At 58.7% G+C, this 21,135-nt stretch overlaps 1 protein-coding gene across 1 annotated transcript; it reads left to right on the top strand.

The window, feature by feature from the left end:
• The first annotated feature begins 312 nt into the window (after positions 1 to 312).
• On the top strand, positions 313 to 21,016 carry Kmt2b (lysine methyltransferase 2B). Its single transcript, XM_021233920.2, is given in 39 exon segments — positions 313 to 669; positions 1,676 to 1,748; positions 1,974 to 4,039; positions 4,206 to 4,319; positions 4,413 to 4,563; positions 4,808 to 5,087; positions 5,265 to 5,320; positions 5,561 to 5,839; positions 6,119 to 6,213; positions 6,495 to 6,593; positions 6,730 to 6,843; positions 7,096 to 7,242; positions 7,339 to 7,434; positions 7,880 to 7,997; positions 8,844 to 8,957; positions 9,056 to 9,240; positions 9,314 to 9,403; positions 9,513 to 9,617; positions 9,742 to 9,815; positions 10,554 to 10,669; positions 10,756 to 10,847; positions 10,931 to 11,068; positions 12,063 to 12,221; positions 12,378 to 12,498; positions 12,577 to 12,655; positions 12,899 to 13,059; positions 13,619 to 13,843; positions 14,106 to 14,986; positions 14,988 to 15,323; positions 15,325 to 15,407; positions 15,487 to 15,576; positions 15,661 to 15,767; positions 19,072 to 19,209; positions 19,284 to 19,358; positions 19,439 to 19,616; positions 19,831 to 19,938; positions 20,039 to 20,122; positions 20,241 to 20,370; positions 20,455 to 21,016. Coding segments are annotated over 39 exon segments (8,190 nt in total). The 3' UTR covers positions 20,731 to 21,016.
• The last annotated feature ends 119 nt before the right edge of the window (positions 21,017 to 21,135 follow it).

The raw sequence follows: 21,135 nt of genomic DNA, 5'->3' as shown, positions 1-21,135 counted from the left end.
AGTCGGCGGAAGGAGCAAGGCCGTCTGGACTACATCTCCCAGAGGTCCTTGCGCCTCCCGCTCTCAGGCCGCGACGCGGGGTCCGCTTTCCAGGTGTGGCCTGAGGGTGACGGCCGACCGGCCCGGACTCCTGCTCCCGTGGTGCCCCGCGCGTGGCCAGCCCAGCCCCCGGCTCCTCTCCGCCCCGCAGCGGCGCTGGTTGTTGTCGTGAGCCGCAGCCGCCCCGCTTCGCCCCTCCCCCTTCCCCTCCCCCCGGGCCTGCACACGGGCCGCCCCTCCCCCCGCCTCCCCGGCCCCTCTCACGGTGCCAAGATGGCGGCGGCGGCGGGCGGCGGCAGTTGCCCCGGGCCTGGCTCCGCACGGGGCCGCTTCCCGGGCCGGCCGCGGGCTTCCGGCGGGGGCGGGGGCCGCGGCGGCCGAGGCAGCGGAGCCGAAAGAGTGCGGGTAACCCTGCGGCGCGGCGGCGGCGCGGCGGGGCCGGGAGGAGCCGAGCCCGGGGAGGACACGGCCCTGCTCCGTTTGCTGGGGCTCCGCCGGGGCCTGCGCCGGCTCCGCCGTCTGTGGGCTGGTCCGCGCGTTCAGCGAGGTCGGGGCCGCGGCCGGGGCCGGGGCCCGAACCGAGGCTGCATGCCGGAGGAGGAGAGCAGTGACGGGGAGTCCGAGGAGGAGGTGAGGCGGTCGGAGGCGTCTCTTGCGCCGGGTGGGGCGGAGGCCAGGGGCTTGCAGGGCTCCGGATGCCCCGGGTAGCTCCGGAGGGTGTTGTGGACAAGTGCGGTTCTCGGGGCTCTCGGAAACAAGCATGGGGAGGAAGCGGGCTGCGTGGAGCTTTCGAGCGGCCAGGGCCTTTGAAAGTGGGCAGGGAAAATGCGATTGCAGCCAGACGCCTGGGCTCCGCGCAAGCCCCGCCGGTGTCCTGAGCTGATCTTGCGCGGTAGCAGTGGCAGAGCAGGACAGGAGTGGGTGAAGAGGCCACGGGGATCGCGTGCCACGCCAGTGGTGGTTGACAGCAGCAGCGTGGCCTTGATGGACCAAGGCTGGAGCCTCATGGGCTCTTACCTGCAGGCTGCCTCCTTGGGCCTTCCGATCCGCGACGCATCCCTGCTCTCACCAGTGGCCCTTTAGCTCTAAGATTGAGTGGTGGCGGCTGCTTCGGGCACAGGTTGAAGAGGGATAGAGTGAATGCCGAGTCTCGGGTCTGGAGCGAGTGCGGCTCGTGATTATCGCTCTCAGCCTTTTGGAAAAGGACTGTGTGCATTATATTGCTTGGGAGAGCCAGGCGTCCTCTGAGGGCTCAGAGTGCATTCTAATACGATAAAGCATCTGCTCCACCCTTCAGCCCCCTCCCCCCAACGTTCCCCATTCCCACTTAGGAATGTCCCGAAAGGGCGTACATGAAGGACCCACTCTGTGTAGTTGGAATTAGCCCTGGTTGTGATGCCTACTGCTTAACTTGAGGGGACCCTCTAGTGTTTTCTCCTGGGCCAGTGGAGCACTGGTGGCCGCGCTGGTATGGTTTGGTTGGAGTATGCATTGCACCTTCCTTCCCTCTGACCTGGCGTCAGGTCTTTGGTGAACGAGCGGGAGTAGCTAAGTATTACATCCTCAACACCTGAAGCCGGGTGGGCCCAGGGCACCCGCACTGACTGCTGTTTCTCCCCCCCCGCCCCTAAATCAGGAGTTTCAGGGTTTTCACTCAGATGAAGATGTGGCCCCCAGTTCCCTGCGCTCTGCGCTCCGATCCCAGCGAGGTGAGTGATGGGGAAACTCTACCTCTCTGGTTTTGTGGGAATGTTCTCGCCCTTTGTGTCAGATCTTTGGTGTTCTCCTAGTTCCCGCTGTTACTGAGTGTCCAAGCTAGCCTGGGCTTTGGGGGAAACAGACAACTAAGACTTAGTACCTTGCCCCTCTGGGGTGCTTGTATTAAGTCCTCAGGGCCAGCTTGACCCAACTCCCCACACCTGTTCTCCTTTTAGGTCGAGCCCCCCGGGGTCGGGGCCGAAAGCATAAGACGACCCCTCCTCCTCCTCCTCCTCGACTAGCAGATGTGGCTCCTGCCCCCCCAAAGGCCTCTTCTCGGAAACGGGGCGAGGAGGGCACAGAACGGATGGTGCAGGCACTGACTGAACTTCTCCGGCGGGCCCAGGCACCCCAAGCCCCCCGGAGCCGGGCATGTGAACCCTCCGCTCCCCGTCGGTCTCGGGGACGGCCCCCAGGACGGCCAGCGGGCCCCTGCCGGAAAAAGCAGCAGGCAGTGGTGGTAGCAGAAGCGGCTGTGACAATCCCGAACCCCGAGCCTCCGCCTCCTGTGGCTCCAGTGAAGAGCAGAACTGGAAGCTGGAAGTGCAAGGAGGGACCTGGACCAGGACCCGGGACCCCTAAGCGTGGAGGACAGCCTGGGAGAGGAGGCCGTGGGGGCAGGGGCAGAGGCCGAGGCGGACTGCCCCTCATGATCAAGTTTGTTTCCAAGGCCAAGAAAGTGAAGATGGGACAATTGTCCCCGGGACTGGAATCAGGTCAGGGTCATGGTCAACATGGAGAAAGCTGGCAGGATGCCCCCCAAAGAAGAGACGAAGATGGACAGGAAGGGGGCCCTGGTTGGAAGGAGCCAGAGCAGAAACTGGAGGAGGAGAGAGAGGAGAAGGAAGAGAAAGGAGACAGCGTCGAGGACAAAGAGCAGGGAGAGGAGGGGACTGAGGCGGCTGTGCCCGAGGAAGAGGCGCCGCTGGTCAAGGAGAAGGGAGAGGCCAGGCCGCCATCGCCGCCCTCGCCGCCCTCGACTCCTCCGGCCCCTTCTCCACCACCTCCTCTCCCGCCCCCTTCAGTGTCTCCACCTCCAGCGTCCCCTCTGCCACCCCCAGTTTCTCCTCCTCCCCCAGCGTCCCCTCCTCCACACCCAGCCTCCGAGAAGCAAGAAGAGTCCCCTCCTCTTGTGGTCCCAGCTACTTGCTCTAGGAAGAGGGGCCGGCCTCCCCTGACTCCTAGCCAGCGGGCAGAGCGGGAAGCTGCTCGCTCAGGACCAGAGGGCTCCTTCTCTCCCTCTCCAAGCCCCAGCGCCACCACAGGAAGCCCTCTGGAAGACAGCCCTCCTGTGGCCCCCAAAAGTACCACCTTCTTGAAGAATATCCGGCAGTTTATTATGCCTGTGGTGAGTGCCCGTTCCTCCCGCGTTATCAAGACACCCCGGCGATTTATGGACGAAGACCCTCCCAAGCCTCCAAAGGTGGAGGCCTCTAATGCTCGGCCTCCTGTCGCCACCTCCCCACCTGCTCCCCAGGAGCCAGTACCGGTGCCCTCGCCACCTCGTGTCCCAACTCCCCCGTCAGCCCCAGCCCCACTCCCTGAGAAGAGACGGTCTATCCTAAGGGAGCCCACGTTCCGCTGGACTTCACTAACCCGGGAGCTGCCACCGCCTCCCCCTGCTCCTCCACCAGCCCCGTCTCCACCAGCCCCGTCTCCACCACCTACCCCTGCCACCCCTTCCCGGAGGCCCCTACTCCTTCGGGCCCCTCAGTTTACCCCAAGTGAAGCCCACCTGAAGATCTATGAATCGGTGCTTACTCCTCCTCCTCCTCTCGGGGCTCTTGAAACACCTGAGCCAGAGCTGCCTCCTGCAACTGACGACTCTGCAGCTGAGCCTGAGCCCAGGGCAGTGGGGCGGACCAACCACCTCAGCTTGCCTCGCTTCGTCCCTGCGGTCACCAGTCCTGTTAAGGTTGAGGTGCCCCCCAGTGGGGCTCCAGCTCTGAGCAACGGGCAGCAGCCTGTTCAGGCTCAGCCCCAGCCCCCACAGGTCTTGCAGACGCAGCTCCTACCCCAGGCACAACCACCGCAGCAGCCCCAGGTACAGCCACAGGCACAGCTGCAGCCACCCCCGTCACCGCAGCACACACCGCCGCTGGAAAAGGCCCGTGTGGCAAGTCTCGGGCCGCTGCCACTGTCCGGGGTGGAGGAAAAAATGTTTAGCCTTCTTAAGCGAGCTAAGGTGCAGCTTTTCAAGATCGATCAGCAGCAACAGCAGAGAGTGGCAGCTTCGATGTCGGTGAGTGGTGCTTTGAGCTGTCTCCTCGACAGTGCTCAGCAGGAACACTCGGCCAGCTCCCCTTTATTCCCACCTGTGTGTTCCCTGTCCCATCCTTCCCTCTCCTGTTTCCCCATTCCCACTGGTCCTGCTCTGCAGCCCCTGACGCTGGTGTTTCCCCTGTTAGCCAAGCCCTGCGGTGCAAACCGAGGAGGCTGTGGGGACTGTCAAACAGACCCCAGACAGAGGCGCGGTCAAGTCTGAAGATGAAGCCATGGACACTAAGAGAGATCGCGCCTCGGTATGCCAAGAGAGGAGGGTCTTCTGAAGAAGTCTGGCTGCAGGACCATAGGGAGCAACTTCCCACACCTCTTCCTGGTTTTTCCTCTCCCAGGGCCCCGAGTCGCCTGTGCAGGGTCCCCGAATCAAACATGTCTGCCGTCATGCTGCTGTGGCCTTGGGTCAGGCTCGGGCCATGGTGCCTGAAGATGTACCCCGCCTCAGTGCCCTCCCTCTCCGGGATCGGCAGGACCTCGCCACCGAGGGTAGGGACTTGTGTGGTGGGATGCTTGACGCAAGGCTTGTGCGTGAGCAGGAGCGCCAAGGAGCCGAGTAGAAGGATGTGATGGGGCTGGGGGCAAGTGAGTTGGAGTGCTGCTAGGTCTTGGCTACACCCAGGGAGTTCCAGAGTACCTGGAGCCGTCAGTGCGGGAAAACGGAAGGACGGCGGGAACGAGGTGGGGTGCCTAGTGTTCTGTGGCTCTATCTCCCTTCCGTCTGCTACAACAGATACGTCGTCAGCGTCAGAGACTGAGAGTGTCCCACCCCGATCCCAGCGGGACAAGGTGGAGTCCTCAGGGCCTGGGGGAGACTTGGAGCCTACGGGGTCGGCAGGGTCCCTGGCCCACACGCCCCGGCGGCCACTGCCGTCTCTCCATGGCAAGAAGATGAGAATGGCTCGTTGCGGGCACTGTCGTGGCTGCTTCCGGGCGCAGGACTGTGGCTCTTGTGTCAACTGCTTGGATAAACCGAAGTTTGGGGGCCCCAACACTAAGAAGCAGTGCTGCGTGTAAGTCGCTCATGTGGCCTCTCTGGTCCCGTCTGGGGTTGTCAGTCACCTGGGCTCCTGCCCCAGCCCCTCTTCTGCCCGGTCAGAGCGGTGGGACTGGCATCCTTGTGGAGAGCTTCCTCTCTTCCCCCAGACCACCCGTCCCCTACCCTGGTGACGTGCTGCTCCCCTCCCCAGATACCGAAAGTGTGACAAGATAGAGGCTCGGAAGATGGAGCGGCTAGCCAAGAAAGGTAATACGGTTGGGAGAGCGTTTCTCCGTGCGCCCCGAGGGAGACAGTGCGTGGCAGGCGGAGGCCACGTTTGCTCTGCTCTCTGCTCTGCCCTTGCGTTTGTCACGTGCCCTCCTCTCCCGAAGCCTGCGTCTCTCCTGCATTCCTCCTCTGTGCAGCACTTTCTGCGTTTCCTTTGTCCTGGTGCCCACCCATGTCCCTTGTGGAGTTCAGATCCTACCGAGTCCCCTGTTCCCACAGGCCGGACGATAGTGAAGACGCTGTTGCCCTGGGATTCCGATGAATCTCCCGAGGCCTCCCCTGGTCCTCCAGGCCCACGCCGGGGGGCGGGAGCTGGGGGGCCCCGGGAGGAGGTGGGGGCCACTCCCGGGCCCGAGGAGCAGGACTCCCTCCTACTGCAGCGCAAGTCAGCCCGACGCTGCGTCAAACAGAGGCCCTCCTATGATGTCTTCGAGGACTCAGATGACTCAGAGCCCGGGGGTCCCCCTGCTCCAAGACGGCGAACCCCCAGAGAACATGGTGCGTTCCAATCGGTTTGTCCCGTGTCCCTTTCCCTTGTGGTCACTGTGGGGTGGGATCCAGGGCCCTCTGCCTTTGTTTAGAAGGGACAGGGCTCCTCAGTATATCCGAGAGGGTGGCTGACAGCAAAGGAGGAAGGAGTTCTGGGGACACACACAGCTGCCGTGAGGCACTCACTGAAGGGCTCCTTCTGAGCCCTGGTTAAGGCAGCCCTGGATGTAGGTGCAGAGGGGTGAGGGCCCAGCATGGGAAGGGTCAGCTGTCCTGTGTCCTGCCTAGAGCTGCCAGTGCTAGAACCTGAGGAGCAGAGCCGGCCCCGCAAGCCCACCCTGCAGCCCGTGTTGCAGCTCAAGGCCCGAAGGCGCCTGGACAAGGTCAGCACGGCCCGCTCCGAGAACCCCAAGCCCTGTGTGAGGCATGGCTCCTGCTCTCCAGGAGCTACCTGGCAAGTCAGGGTGATGGGCACACCTGAGTGTCGTGGTGTGTCCTCACCACAGGACAGGTCCTGAGGGATGAGGCAGGCCTTGCCTTTCTGGAAAGCCGAGTGGGATCTGGGCCAAAGGCAGGGTCTGGCAGGTTGGGGGAGGCCAGTGAGGAGAGGAGTCTGCAGAGGGGTGAGGTTGGCATCCTTTGACAACCCCATGTCCCTCCTTAGGATGCTTTAGCCTCTGGCCCCTTTGCCTCTTTCCCCAATGGCTGGACTGGAAAGCAGAAGTCCCCTGATGGTGTGCACCGGGTTCGAGTGGATTTTAAGGTACAGGGTTGAGAACCAGTTGTAGAGCCTGTGGCGGAGGGGCCTTGACTGTACCAAGAGTAAGCAGAGCTCTCCGCGTGGGTTTGACTTGTGTTCCTGGCTGCTTTCCAACGCTGTGTCCTCTTCTCTTACCCAGGAGGATTGCGACCTAGAGAACGTGTGGCTTATGGGCGGTCTCAGTGTGCTTACCTCTGTGCCGGGGGGGCCCCCGATGGTGTGCCTGCTGTGTGCTAGCAAAGGCCTCCACGAGGTTGGTACTTTGCCTTTAGCTGGGAGGCAGAGGCTGGCGGATCTCTGTGGGTTCGAGGCCAGCCTGGTCTACAGAGCGAGTTCCAAGGCAGGCCCCAAAGCTACAGAGAAACCCTGTCTCTCAAAAATCAAAACCAAAACCAAAGCACGCACAAAAATAAGGCAGTCCTGGCCTCTAAGTGTCTATTTGCCCAGGGGGTCATCCCCTGGCTGTCCAGCCTCATGCTGTCCCTCATTTCCTTACTCCTCCTAGTTGGTCTTTTGCCAAGTCTGCTGCGATCCTTTCCACCCCTTCTGTCTGGAGGAGGCAGAACGGCCCTTGCCCCAGCATCGAGACACCTGGTGCTGCCGGCGCTGCAAGTTCTGCCACGTCTGTGGGCGCAAAGGCCGTGGGTCCAAGGTGGGGGCCCTGGCGGCCTGGGGCCCTGGCGGCCTGGGGGAGGGGGATCCTTACTCAGTATTATGTTTAAACTGCTTTCTCTTCACCCTCCTCCAGCACCTCCTGGAATGTGAGCGTTGTCGCCATGCTTACCACCCAGCCTGCCTGGGACCTAGCTACCCAACCCGGGCCACACGGAGACGGCGCCACTGGGTGAGAGAGGGACCCATGTCCCTTCCTCTGGCATTCTGCTTGTTCTGCCTAGGCCAAGGCTCTCATAAAGATGGAAGGGCTGGACATGTGTCTGAGAAGGTGATAGATAGGCAGCATTTCCTTCGCACAGTATCCACTTAGGCAAGCTGTGAAGAATTGGGTTTTAGGAGCTCGTAGGTTCAGCATTGCCAGCCTCACAGGGTCCTCCCTTCCCTGCCCTGCCCTGCGCTGCGGTCCCCTTGGCCTCTTTCTCTTCAGCTCTTGTACTGGTACTTCATGTGTTTCCTTCACCCTCCTCGCCATCTCAGCTGTCTGTCTGCCTGAGCCTCATGTCCAGCTGTCTCCTAACAGCACCCTGCTCCCCACATCTGTCCAGCTGTCTCCTAACAGCACCCTGCTCCCCACATCTGTCCAGCTGTCTTCTAATACCACCCTGCTCCCCCAGATCTGTTCGGCCTGTGTGCGCTGTAAGAGCTGTGGGGCGACCCCAGGCAAGAACGGGGACGTCGAGTGGTCTGGAGATTACAGCCTCTGCCCCAGGTGCACCGAGCTCTACGAGAAAGGTGGGACCTGGCGGAGATCAGGGTTGGGGGGTGGTGGAGTGGGCCCAGAGGAAGAGAGTCCAGTAGCTTTCCAACTTTTAGCTGCAGAGCTTTTTTCTTTTTTTTTTTTTTTTTTTTTTTTTTTTTGGTTTTTCGAGACAGGGTTTCTCTGTATTGTTTTGGAGGCTGTCCTGGAACTCGCTTTGTAGACCAGGCTGGCCTCGAACTCAGAGATCCGCCTGCCTCTGCCTCCCAAGGGCTGGGATTAAAGGCGTGCGCCACCAACGCCCGGCTCTGCAGAGCTTTTTTTTGTTTTTGGTTTTTTGAGACAAGGTTTCTCTATATTGCTTTGGAGAATGTTCTGGAACTCGCTCTGTAGACCAGCCTGGCCTTGAACTCACAGAGATCCGCCTGCCTCTGCCTCCCGAGTGCTAGGATTAAAGGCGAGCGCTGCCAGCGCCCGGCTCAGCTGCAGAGCGTTTGCTCTGATTCAGTACCCTTCATCCAAAGTCTTCCAGCAGACAGACAATGAGCACAGAGCAGAGCCAGCCGCCCTGAGAAGTGGGAAGACAGGGCTTGGGACCCCACATATTCACTGAGATCCCTCCGGAAGAACCCCAGCTAACACTGGGCAGCCTGAAGAGCAGTGCTTTCTTCATTGTTCACCCAGCACATTTTTTGTGGTGCTTTGTGTTGTTTTTGAAAGGTGCTGGCTACAGAGAAAACGGGCTTTGTCCGCGGACAGCTCTTGGACTGCAGGGCATGGTGGAGGCGGGCGTGGTTGTTGGGGGGTGCAGCCTCTGCGTGTGGTTTGGGCAGAGAGCAGTCCTTGCTGCCCCTGACTCTTGCCCCTCACTTCTTCCCCAGGGAACTACTGCCCGATCTGCACACACTGCTACGAAGACAATGACTATGAGAGCAAGATGATGCAGTGTGCACAGTGTGACCACTGGGTGCACGCCAAGTGTGAGGGGCTCTCAGGTGAGGGATGACAGACCCGCTGTGCCCTTGAGACTAGGGGGCTCCCGGGGCCTTAACCCTTTCCAATCCACCGTCTCCTTTGTCCACGGCTGTTTCAGATGAAGACTATGAGATCCTCTCGGGGCTGCCAGACTCGGTGCTGTACACATGTGGGCCATGTGCTGGGGCCACACCGCCCCGCTGGAGAGAGGCCCTGAGCGGGGCCCTGCAGGGAGGCCTGCGCCAGGTGCTCCAGGGTCTGCTGAGCTCGAAGGTGGCTGGCCCGTTGCTGCTGTGCACCCAGGTCTGGGGGCCCCAGGGGCAGGCTGGGTGGGGTTGGACTCAGCATCAGCCCTTCTGACTTGCCAAATTTGCAGTGCGGGCAGGATGGGAAGCAGCTCCATCCCGGACCGTGTGACTTGCAGGCTGTGGGACAACGCTTTGAGGAAGGCCACTATAAGTCTGTGGTGAGTGGACATGGGGAGGAGCCGGCGGCTGCCAAGGGAAGAGGGCAGGGCTGGGCTGGGTGAGGCTGGAGTGTGGGCAAGGCTCAGACGCTAAGAAACACCCTTACAGCACAGCTTCATGGAAGACGTGGTGGCCATCCTCATGAGGCACTCAGAAGAAGGAGAGACGCCAGAGCGCCGGGCTGGGGGCCAGATGAAAGGACTCCTACTGAAGGTGACTGCTGGGTGGCACTGGAGGCTGATTTGAGTGGCCTTAGGGGACAGAGAAAGTATCCTTGACCCTGCCCCGCCTGTTCTTGAGAAGGCCGTTCTTCTCATCCTGCTAACCCATTCCCCAGCTGCTAGAGTCTGCGTTCTGCTGGTTCGACGCCCATGACCCTAAGTATTGGCGACGGAGTACCCGGCTGCCGAAGTGAGCAAGACTGAGTAACTGGAGGGGCCAAGGAGTGAGGTCAAAAGCAAGGGCACTCGGGGCCCCAGGGATGGGGCTGGGATAAGGAGCAGGGTTCAGGTCAGGGCTGGAGAGGAGGAGGGTGGGGCCAGGGTTAGCTTTCCTAGTCACTTCTAGACTAGCCAAGACGCGTGTGTGTAGTTGGCTCTGTCTTTGCTTCTGCTTTAAAAAAAAAGATTTTTATGCGCATTTCCTGTATGTATGGCATGTATGTCCATATGAGGGTATCAGATCCCCTAGAACTGGAGTTAGAGACAGTTGTGAGCTGCCATGTGGGTGCTGGGATTTGAACCCAGATCCTCTGGAAGAACAGCCAATACTCCTGACCACTGAACCATCTTTCCAGCCCGTCTCTACTTTTTGAAGGCATTTGGGAAGCGCATGATTTGGAGGGTAGGCAGGCACTGATGCCCCAGCTGGTCAGAGTGGTGACACGGAAGCCCGTGAGATGGTGGGGGCCTCGACAGATGAGCTGCTAGAGTCTAGGGGTCGGGGAAATTGTCCTGGAAGGGTGATCCTAAGCCGGGAGGCACAGTATTCCAGGAGCATGAGGAACAGCTCCTCTGACTAACACAGAGGAGTGCGGCCTATTTGTGAGAATGGAAGAATGGAGTCTGACATGCTGAGGCTTAAACTGGGGGTGGGCTCCAGTTGAATCGGCGTGGTTGAGCACACCGGATGCTAACCCTGCCTCCACAGCGGAGTCCTCCCCAATGCCGTGCTGCCCCCGTCCTTGGACCATGTCTATGCTCAATGGAGACAGCAAGAATCAGAGACCCCAGAATCCGGGCAGCCTCCAGGGGATCCTTCGGCAGGTACGAGGAAGCGGAGGCTGGGGCGTGATTGGCGGGCCATGCTCTAGATCCTGACTCGTAGGTTTCCTTTCCCACGTCCTTTGCAGCTTCCCAGAGCAAGGACCCCGCTGCTTTCTCACACCTGGATGACCCCCGTCAGTGTGCGCTCTGTCTCAAGTATGGGGATGCTGACTCCAAGGTAAAGGTCACCACGCAAAGCTCTGGGTTGTAGGGCCTGGCCCCTGGAAACCCCCACCTCCCTCACGGCCACCCTTCCCACAGGAGGCGGGGCGGCTCCTGTACATTGGGCAGAATGAGTGGACACACGTCAATTGTGCCATTTGGTCAGCTGAGGTGTTTGAGGAGAATGACGGCTCCCTTAAGAATGTCCATGCTGCCGTTGCACGAGGAAGGCAGATGGTAAGGGCATGGGCCCGGGAAGGTGGGCAGCTCTCAGTCACAGATTGGTACTTTCTTCAGTGAAGAACTAACCTTTTATTACGTGGTGATCTCTGGGGCATGTTCTTCTTTCCACTACTGGTCCCTGGCACCCTTGCTGTGGTGCTGGGAATTGAAGTTAGGGCCTCACATATGCTAGGCAAGTGTTTTGCCACTGAGCTATATTCTCAGGCCCCGCCCTCTTTTGGGGGTGGTGGGGGACAGAAAGTCACGAGTCCTGGCTGTCCTGGTCCTCATATGTAGCCCAATCCAGTTCAGATGTAGTCCCCTGTCTGCTTCCTGAGTGCCGGGGTTGGAGGCACGCGCCCCTCATCTGGCTCCCTCAGTGCCATTTGGCTGTCTCGTGACTCTTACTGATGACGGATTGACAGCACTTTGTCTCTAGCTTGATCTAGGCCTGTATCCTAAGAGATGGAAATTAAATACCTTGTCGACAGTACATTTGTAGGGACACCTTCTAAACAGTGCCATCTCCCTCTTCGTCTCCTTGACCCATCTAGTCAGCTTCAGAGTCCTTTTTCCACTGGGTCCTGGCGGCCCACGCCTTTAACCCCAGCACTGGGGAGGCAGAGGCAGGCGGGAGCCTCTGAGCGTGCAAGGCCAGCCTGGTCTACAGAGCGAGTTCCCGGACAGTCCGGCTACACACACAAACCCTGTCTTTACAAAACAAGCAACAACAAGAGAGAGGGGGGAAAGAAAAAGAAAGGATCCTTCCTCACTGTGTCCCTGGATGGAGTCTCAGATGACTAGTATTAAGAAGGTAGCAAGTACCGATCAGTAAGAGCTGACAGCGTTCCCCAGAAGTCACATCCTGTTGCTGAGGTTATTGGGCTGTGCACCTGGCCCTGACAGCTGGGGAAGGCTTAGTAAGGTGCCGGGCCAGCCAGGGCCTGTGCAGATAATCAGGGATGCTGAGCCGCATAGTTTTTACCTCAGCAGCCCCTTCCTCCCACAGCGCTGTGAGCTCTGCCTGAAGCCCGGAGCCACAGTGGGCTGCTGCCTGTCCTCCTGCCTCAGCAACTTCCACTTCATGTGTGCTCGCGCCAGCTACTGCATCTTCCAGGACGACAAGAAGGTTTTCTGCCAGAAACACACAGACCTCCTAGACGGCAAGGTGGGCCAGGGCGCCGTCAGCCGCTCACCCTTCTGCCTCAGGCTTCCCTGCGGTCTAGGCCACGCCCCTGCCCGCTGAGCCCTGCCTGCAGAGCTTTCCTCACACTCCTCCAGCCTCTGCCAGTCCAGAAACCCCCATTTGCTTCCTGCCTCCCAGGAGATCGTGACCCCTGACGGTTTTGATGTTCTCCGGCGAGTCTATGTGGACTTTGAGGGCATCAACTTCAAGCGAAAGTTCTTGACTGGGCTTGAACCAGATGTCATCAATATACTCATTGGTAAGGCAGTTGCTCTCTTCCATGCTACTTCTGACCTCACCTGGCCCTACCCTACCTGACCTCCCCTTTGTACCGTAGGCTCCATCAGAATCAACTCTCTGGGCACCCTGTCTGATCTCTCGGACTGTGAGGGTCGGCTCTTCCCCATTGGCTATCAGTGAGCACTCCAGGGCTGATGGGGGAGGAGGAGGAGGAGGAGGACTCCAGGGCTGATGGGGGGAGGAGGAGGAGGAGGAGGATTCCAGGGCTGATGGGGGGAGGTGGGGGAGGAGGAGGAGGAGGACTCCAGGGCTGATGGGGGGAGGAGGAGGGGGAGGATTCCAGGGCTGATGGGGGAGGAGGACTCCAGGGCTGGCTGTCATGTCTAGGTTTCCCTAACTTGTCCACCTGTCTGCTCTAGGTGCTCCCGCCTGTACTGGAGCACTGTGGATGCTCGGAGGCGCTGCTGGTATCGGTGCCGAATTCTAGAGTATCGCCCGTGGGGGCCCAGGGAGGAGCCGGTTCACCTGGAGGCAGCAGAGGAGAACCAGACCATTGTGCATAGTCCCACCCCTTCCTCAGGTGGCACTTGGGCACTGCCTCACCCCGTTCCCCAAATGGGGCTCTTGAAGCTGTTGCCCTACCCATACCCTCCCTGTCGTGAGACTTTCAGACTGACAGAAGCAGCAGGGGCTGAGCTCAGCATTTCCCAGGGAGCGAGGGAAGAGCACCAGCTACCCGCTGTGGGAACAGGAGTGTTGACAGCTGGCCCCCTAAGGGCTGTGTGCTCTTGTAATGTCTGATTGCGCTTACTAAGGACACAGACTCCACTGCCTTATGTGCAAGGGGAGTGGCCTGTCTCTGCAGTAACAGTGGTAAAGTCAGGTTTGCGGCCTAGGTGTGCTTATTTCCCTGGCTATGTGTACATGAGCCTACAGAGGCCAGGGGTGTCAGATCCCCCAGAGCTGGAGTGGTTGTGAGTCACTGGACATGGCTGCTGGGAAATGAACTCTAGCCCTGTGGAAGAGGAGCGAGTGCCCTCCCCTGCTGAGACACGTTTCCACGGATGTGAAGGACATGGGTTGGGAGGTTTGGGTACAGAGCCTCCAGCTCACCTGATAGAATATTCTTGCCCTTTCAGAGCCCCCCAATCATGACAACCTGCCAGATGCAGACCCCCTGATTCCCGCAGACACTGGACACCACTCACCCGTTCAGAGTCTGGACCCCTCTCTGCGGACAGATCCAAGCAGCGGTCCTCCTCCCAACCCCCGCTCCTTCTCAGGGGCTCGAATCAAAGTGCCCAACTACTCGCCGTCTCGGAGGCCCTTAGGGGGGGTCTCATTTGGTCCTCTGCCCTCCCCAGGTAAGCACATAGTGCCAAGAATGGGTAGAGTAACCAGCGGTGGTGGCGCGCTCCTCCTTTAAGCCTTGGAATCAGGAGGCAGATGGCTGAGTTCTAGGCCAGCCTGGTCTACGTGGTCTACAGAGTGAGTTCCAGGGCAGCCAGGGTTGTTACTCAGAGAAACCCTGTCTCGAAAAAACAAAACATAAAATAAATAGATAAAACGAACGAGTGGAGCTAGAAAGTGTAGAGCTGTTGGCTGACCCTGACCGTTTCTTCACAGGAAGTCCATCTTCCCTGACCCACCACATCCCCACAGTGGGAGACTCGGACTTTCCAGCTCCTCCCCGGCGATCTCGCCGGCCTAGCCCCCTGGCTACCAGGCCACCACCATCCCGGCGGACCTCCTCTCCTCTCCGAACTTCCCCTCAGCTCAGGGTGCCCCTGTCTACCTCAGTCACAGCCCTCACACCTACCTCAGGGGAGCTGGCTCCCCCTGACCTGGCCCCATCTCCTCTGCCACCCCCTGAAGACCTGGGCCCAGACTTTGAAGACATGGAGGTGGTGTCAGCACTGAGTGCTGCTGACCTGGACTTCGCAGCCAGCCTGCTGGGGACTGAGCCCTTCCAGGAAGAGATTGTGGCTGCTGGGGCAGTGGGGAGCAGCCAGGCAGGCCCAGGGGACAGCTCAGAGGAGGAGGCCAGCCCCACCACTCGCTATGTCCACTTCCCGGTGACGGTAGTGTCTGGCCCCGCCCTGGCTCCCAGCCCCCTCACTGGAGCACCCCGAATCGAGCAGCTGGATGGAGTGGATGATGGCACAGACAGCGAGGCAGAGGCTGTCCAGCAACCTCGGGGACAGGGGACTCCTCCTTCAGGACCAGGAGTGGGCCGGGGGGGAGTCATCGGAGCGGCAGGGGACAGAGCCCGACCTCCTGAAGACTTGCCTTCAGAAATTGTGGATTTTGTGTTGAAGAACCTAGGGGGTCCTGGGGAGGGGGCTGCTGGTTCCAGAGAGGAATCTCTCCCTTCAGCACCTCCCTTGGCTAATGGCAGCCAGCCCCCACAAAGCCTGCCCGCTAGCCCAGCTGACCCTACCCGGACATTTGCCTGGCTTCCTGGGGCTCCAGGGGTCCGGGTACTGAGTCTGGGTCCCGCTCCAGAACCCCCCTAAACCTGCTACATCCAAGATCATCCTTGTCAACAAGCTAGGCCAAGTATTTGTGAAGATGGCTGGGGAGGGCGACCCTGTCCCACCCCCAGTAAAGCAGCCACCTCTGCCCCCTATCATTCCCCCAACGGCCCCTGCCTCCTGGACTCTGCCCCCAGGACCCCTGCTCAGTGTGTTACCAGTAGTAGGGGTAGGAGTGGTCCGGCCTGCCCCGCCCCCACCCCCACCCCCGCTAACACTGGTGTTCAGCAGTGGGCCCCCCAGCCCGCCACGCCAGGCCATCAGGGTCAAGAGGGTTTCCACCTTCTCTGGCCGGTCCCCTCCAGTGCCTCCCCCCAAACAAAGCTCCCAGGCTGGATGAGGATGGAGAGTCCTTGGAGGATACCCACCAAGTGCCAGGGATCAGTGGGAGTGGGTAAGTGGGTCTCAGGGTGGTGTGGCAGGCAGGGGAGCGGACAGGAGAAGGCAGCTGGGCCTTCTGTGCGTCCTGGCAGGTTCAGCCGCGTGCGGATGAAGACGCCCACAGTGCGTGGAGTTCTGGACTTAAACAACCCTGGGGAGCCTGCTGAAGAGGAAAGCCCTGGGTGAGTGACCAGGTCCCTTCCCTGCAGGCTCTGGTCCCCCTCCTCCCCAATGATGTTTGCCTCCTGACAGGTCTCTGTTCACAGGCCCCTTCAGGACCGGTGTCCTTTGCTGCCACTTTCAGAAGGTCCCGCCCGGGCCCTTGACGGCCCCTCAGACCTGCTCTTTGAGTCCCAGTGGCGTCACTGTTCAGGTAAAGACCCCTCCCCGTTTTTTGCCTCCTTGTGCTTGGCCCAGTGGTGACTGATGGAGCCTGAATCGGTTACTCAAAACTCAGTGCACAGCAGGGACTGAGGCCTTAGGCTCTTTTAACACCAGACACAGACAAAACCAGCACATGCTCTGTGAGTACAGGCCTAAAGCTGGGTGCTAGGGCTGCACAGATACTCACAGACTGGGAGCTAGCTCCTGGCCTTGCGACAGAGACAGAAGTGGCGGTAAAAATCAGGGTTAGTGGGCCGGGCGGTGATGGCACACACCCAGCACTCGGGAGGCAGAGGCAGACGGATCTCCGAGCTCAAGACCAGCCTGGTCTACAGAGCAAGTCCCAGGACAGCCAGGGCTATACAGAGAAACCCTGTCTCAAACAACAACAAAACAAAACCAAAAAAAAAAAAAAGAAAAGAAAAGAAAAGAAAAGGAAAGGAAAAAGAAATGAGGTTTAGTGATACATATTTGTAATGCTGCACTGCAGGCTGAGCCAGATTGGATTCAGACCCAGCAGTAGACTGGGCCACATAGTGAGACCCTGTCTCATAACAGAAAGAGACAACACAAGGAAAAACAGCTCAGACGCAGGGCTTTGTGCAGCCGTGGGGGTGGTGTTGGGGTACATCTAATGGTTGGGATAAAAACTAGTGCCTAGCCGGGCGGTGGTGGCGCACGCCTTTAATCCCAGCACTCGGGAGGCAGAGGCAGGCGGATCTCTGTGAGTTCGAGGCCAGCCTGGTCTACAGAGCGAGTTCCAGGACAGCTTCCAAAGCAATACAGAGAAACCCTGTCTCAAAAAACAAAAACAAACAAACAAACAAAAAAAACTAGTGCCTAGTAAAGTCAAAAACTCAGGATCACCCAGGAAGGGTGAGGGACAGGAAGTGGGAAGATCAGAAGAGTCTGGGGTTCCAGGGGCCAGGGATGGAGTTGTCAGCAATTCACTGGCCACAGTGAGCCTCCAGACCAGGCCCGTGAGTCCTGGATTGGCAGAGCGCAGGGGCAGGTGGCATCGGGCGGGCAGGGTGTTTAAGATAGTGGTTGGTGACAAGCCAGAGCAGAGCCCAGGCAGCTGGCCAAGAGTTGAGCTGAGCTTCAGGAGGAGGTAGGGCAGCGGGTCAAAGAGCTTGAGGCTATGAGGCCTGCGACTTCAAAGCCCAGGGGAGGGGGAGGGGTGGCGGTTGAGGGGCAGGACAGGGAGAAGAGTGGTCAGGTTTGAGCAGGTGACTTGTGGGGTAGGAGAAAAAGCTGGCTGGCAGGTGTGCCTGCAGGTTGGGTCACAGGTGGGGGCTAGACTGGTTTTTGTCCGTTAGACTTGGTGGGACTGCAAGTGAGGCTGTCTGGTGGCCTCTGGGGTCACTCATTGGAACAGCCAGGTAAGCTGGTGGGCAGGCCGGGTTTGTGTTTGTGCGACCCAGTCCTGTCCAGGGGTGTGTTGAGCTAGGCCAGGAGCACCAAATTAAAGCCAAGTGGACTCAGGCATCAGCCGGCCGTGAAGGTGTGGTGGTGATGATGACGTGCACTTCCTGTCCATTCTGCCGCTCAGGCCCCTGTACTTTAGAGAAGCAGTATAGAAAGAATAACGGGGAAGGGCCCTGTGGCTGTCCCTGTGGTGTACGCAGGAAGTGCTCATGAAGCGGGAGGAGCTATGAAGGGAAGGCCCTGAGGCCTGCAGATGACCTGACTTCTCTAGCAGGGGTCAGGCCTGTCTGCTCGGCTGGCCAGAGAAGAGAAGGGCTGTACTGACTGACTGCGCGTGCGGGTCTTGCTCCTGCGTCATGTCCTACCCCTGCCTTAGATGCAGTGGCTGGCCTTGCTGTACACGCGATGCTCCCTCCTCAAAGCACTTTCTTCCTAGCTTCCAGGACCCCACGTCTCCAACCTCTCACCTCTGGTCGTGCCTCTTTTCAACCTTCAGTTACTGCATCCCAGGCCCGGCCTTGTGTTTGTGTGGCTCCCCGGCCTGCTTTCTGGGACCCTATCTGTTCTGATAGTGCCACGTTACTTTGTGCAGCCCAAGCCCGCTCCCTGAACTCAGTGCCTTCTTCCTCTCTCTGCTGCTTAGCCATCTCCACTATCGAGTACAGGTTGACACTTTCTAGAGAACTCTAGGCTAGCATGTCCCAAATAGTCCCTGATTTTCCCCCAAGTGTTCCTGTCCTCACCATGGCAGTTGATGGCAAGCTTGCCTTTACTGTGCTCAAGACCCAGACCACGGTTACCCTTAGCGGCTCTTTTGTCACAATCAATGCTCGCTACATCTGGGGTCCTTTTTGCTTTATCTTACACTTTGTGGTTGAAGGCGGTGTGCGTCTGTGATCCCAGCTACTCGGTGAGTTTGAGTCACCAAGGTCTCTTGAGTTCAAGGCCAACCTGGACAATGCAGTAAGACTCTCGACAAAACTAAATAAACAGACAGTCCCCAAGAAGTCCCTTAAATATTTTATAACAGTGGTTTCAACCTTCCTGGTGCTGTAACCTTTTAATACAGTTCATGTTGTGGTGACCCACAACCATAAAATTATTTCATTGCTATTGTTATGAATCATAATGTGAATATCTAATATGTGACCCCAAAAGGGTCATGTCCCACAGGTTGAGAATCATTGGTATATAGTATAGCATGTACTTGAATGTGTATGTCTAAGCCTTTACATTTTAGTATCTATAAACATGTACTGCATACTGAGCTGGGTGAGTGGATTGGTGATACAATGTTCACCTTGCACATCTAAGACTCTAGGTTCAATTCCTAGTGCCCCCCATTATTTACGTCACTAAGTAATTGTCCAGTATCTATAAAGTCTGTTGCAGAGAGAGGGTAGCCATAGGTATGTAGCTGTGTATGTTGTGCTGGCTTTCAGTGAGCCTGCAGAGCCCAGGCTTTCATGCTTCTGTGCGCCTGCTCTATGGCAGAAGTTTTCCCAGGCCCCATAGGACACCCAAATCAGTGCCGCAGGACTCATTGGGTACTTGAACCAGGAGGAGGGCCATCTGTCCCGGTATCTGTTTGTGCCTAGGGGTGGGAAAGATCAGGGGCACTGGGAATCAGGGGCACTGGGTCCTTTTTTTTTTTTTTTTTGTAATTGAGACATGGCCTCTTTCTATGTAGTCCTAACTGTCCTGAAACTCAACTCTGTAGACCAGGCTGGCCTCAACTCACAGAGATCCCCTGCCTCTGCCCCCCCGAGTGCTGTGATCAAATATGTCTGTTACTAGCCTGGCGGCAGTGGCTTTCCAATCCAGGAAGATGATCCTCTCCCATCCTTCCTTCCCAATGGAAGCAGGCGAGGCCTCAAGCTCTGAGGAAGAGCCTCCATCCCCAGAGGACAAAGAAAACCAGGTTCCGAAACGAGCTGGCCCACACCTGCGCTTTGAGATCAGCAGTGAGGACGGCTTCAGTGTGGAGGCGGAGAGCTTGGAGGGTGAGCTGGGGGAGCAGTAGCAGAAGGGGAAAGTGTTCACGCCTCATTCTGATTGCTCTGGCGCCTCGTTCCAGGGGCGTGGAGAACTCTGATTGAGAAAGTACAAGAGGCTCGAGGGCATGCGCGGCTCAGGCATCTCTCTTTTAGTGGTAAGAGGCATCCCCAGGAATGCCGGGAGCAAGGGCAAGATGGGCCCTCCAAGTGATTGCCTTGTTCTCCCCATAATCAGGAATGAGTGGAGCGCGGCTTCTGGGCATCCACCACGATGCTGTCATCTTCCTGGCAGAGCAGCTGCCTGGGGCCCAGCGCTGCCAGCACTATAAGTTCCGCTACCACCAGCAGGGAGAGGGTCAGGAGGAGCCCCCCCTGAATCCTCATGGGGCTGCCCGGGCCGAGGTCTATCTCCGGTGAGTGGTTGAGAATTAAGTCTAGGAAGATTGAAACAGACACTAGGCACCTGGAATAGGAATCCGTAGGCTTCATGTCAGAAGGGTGGACCCCCACTCACCTCATCTTTTGCTGTCTTCAGCCCTGTAGCCCTTGGCCCAGATGAAAAAATGGCTAGGCAGCATCTCTTTGGAGAGGCTGTGACCCTCCTGCCTTCCTCCCCCCCACTTGCAGGAAGTGCACCTTTGACATGTTCAACTTCCTGGCCTCCCAGCATCGGGTGCTCCCTGAGGGGGCCACCTGCGATGAAGAAGAGGATGAGGTGCAGCTTCGGTCCACCAGGTAGGCAGAGCAAATCGGAGTGCTGGGCCTGGTGTGAAGGGTCCTCAGGAGGGTGTTGTTCCTGGAAACCAACTCATGTGGCACTGCTCTCCCCTGCCAGACGTGCTACCAGCCTGGAGCTCCCCATGGCCATGCGCTTCCGCCATCTCAAAAAGACGTCCAAAGAGGCTGTGGGTGTTTACAGGTTAGCTGGTTGAGGGGTGGGGATGCCCCTTGGGTGGATGAATACATGCCGTGCTGGAGAGCTGCCGGCGTCTGTGCCCCGCCCCCTGAGCTCTCCCATGGCACACTCTGCCCTGTAGATCCGCTATCCACGGACGAGGCCTGTTCTGTAAACGCAACATCGATGCCGGGGAGATGGTCATTGAGTACTCTGGCATTGTCATTCGCTCTGTGCTGACTGACAAGCGAGAGAAATTCTATGATGGAAAGGTAAGTGCCGTAAGGGTAGGAGGTGAGCGGGTGTGGGCCGGCCTACAGGGACCAAAGGCTGCTTCCTTGGTCCCGTTCCTGCAGGGTATCGGGTGCTACATGTTCCGCATGGATGACTTTGATGTGGTGGACGCCACCATGCACGGGAATGCTGCCCGCTTCATCAACCACTCGTGCGAGCCCAACTGCTTCTCCCGCGTCATCCACGTGGAGGGCCAGAAACACATCGTCATCTTCGCCCTGCGCCGCATCCTGCGAGGTGAGGAGCTCACCTATGACTACAAGTTTCCCATCGAGGATGCCAGCAACAAGCTGCCCTGCAACTGTGGCGCCAAGCGCTGCCGTCGCTTCCTTAACTGAGGCGTGGCCGCCCCAGATCCCTCATGTGCCCGCTGCCATCTCGCCCTGACCTGTGGCTCCCTAGTCTCTGTGTCTCACTCCTGTTCGTGGTGGGTGTGGGCGTGTAGGGGCAGGAGCCCTGCCTCCAGCCCACCCAGCCATTGCCTCCTTCCTGCCCTGGGGACCCAGGATGTAGATATTGTACAAAGGTTTCTAAATCCCTTCTTTTCTATGCACTTTTTTATTTAAGAGGGTGGGGTCCCAGGTGGGAGTCCCCCCCACACAATAAAGTCTGTCAATGTTTGGAGAGGTGGTCTTTCCATGATCTTGTTATTGTGGTGGCCGTGTGTGTGCATACATGCTAGTGTGCATGTGCTATCTTGTGCCTGTAGAGGTCCACAGGCTTGTGTGGTAAGCCGTCTTATC

Source organism: Mesocricetus auratus, unplaced genomic scaffold (genome assembly GCF_017639785.1).
Source record: "Mesocricetus auratus isolate SY011 unplaced genomic scaffold, BCM_Maur_2.0 Super-Scaffold_100046, whole genome shotgun sequence".
In the NCBI taxonomy this organism is placed as follows: Eukaryota; Metazoa; Chordata; class Mammalia; order Rodentia; family Cricetidae; genus Mesocricetus; species Mesocricetus auratus.
Note: the sequence above shows the minus strand (reverse complement) of the source record. Positions and strands in the feature narration are given on the sequence as shown.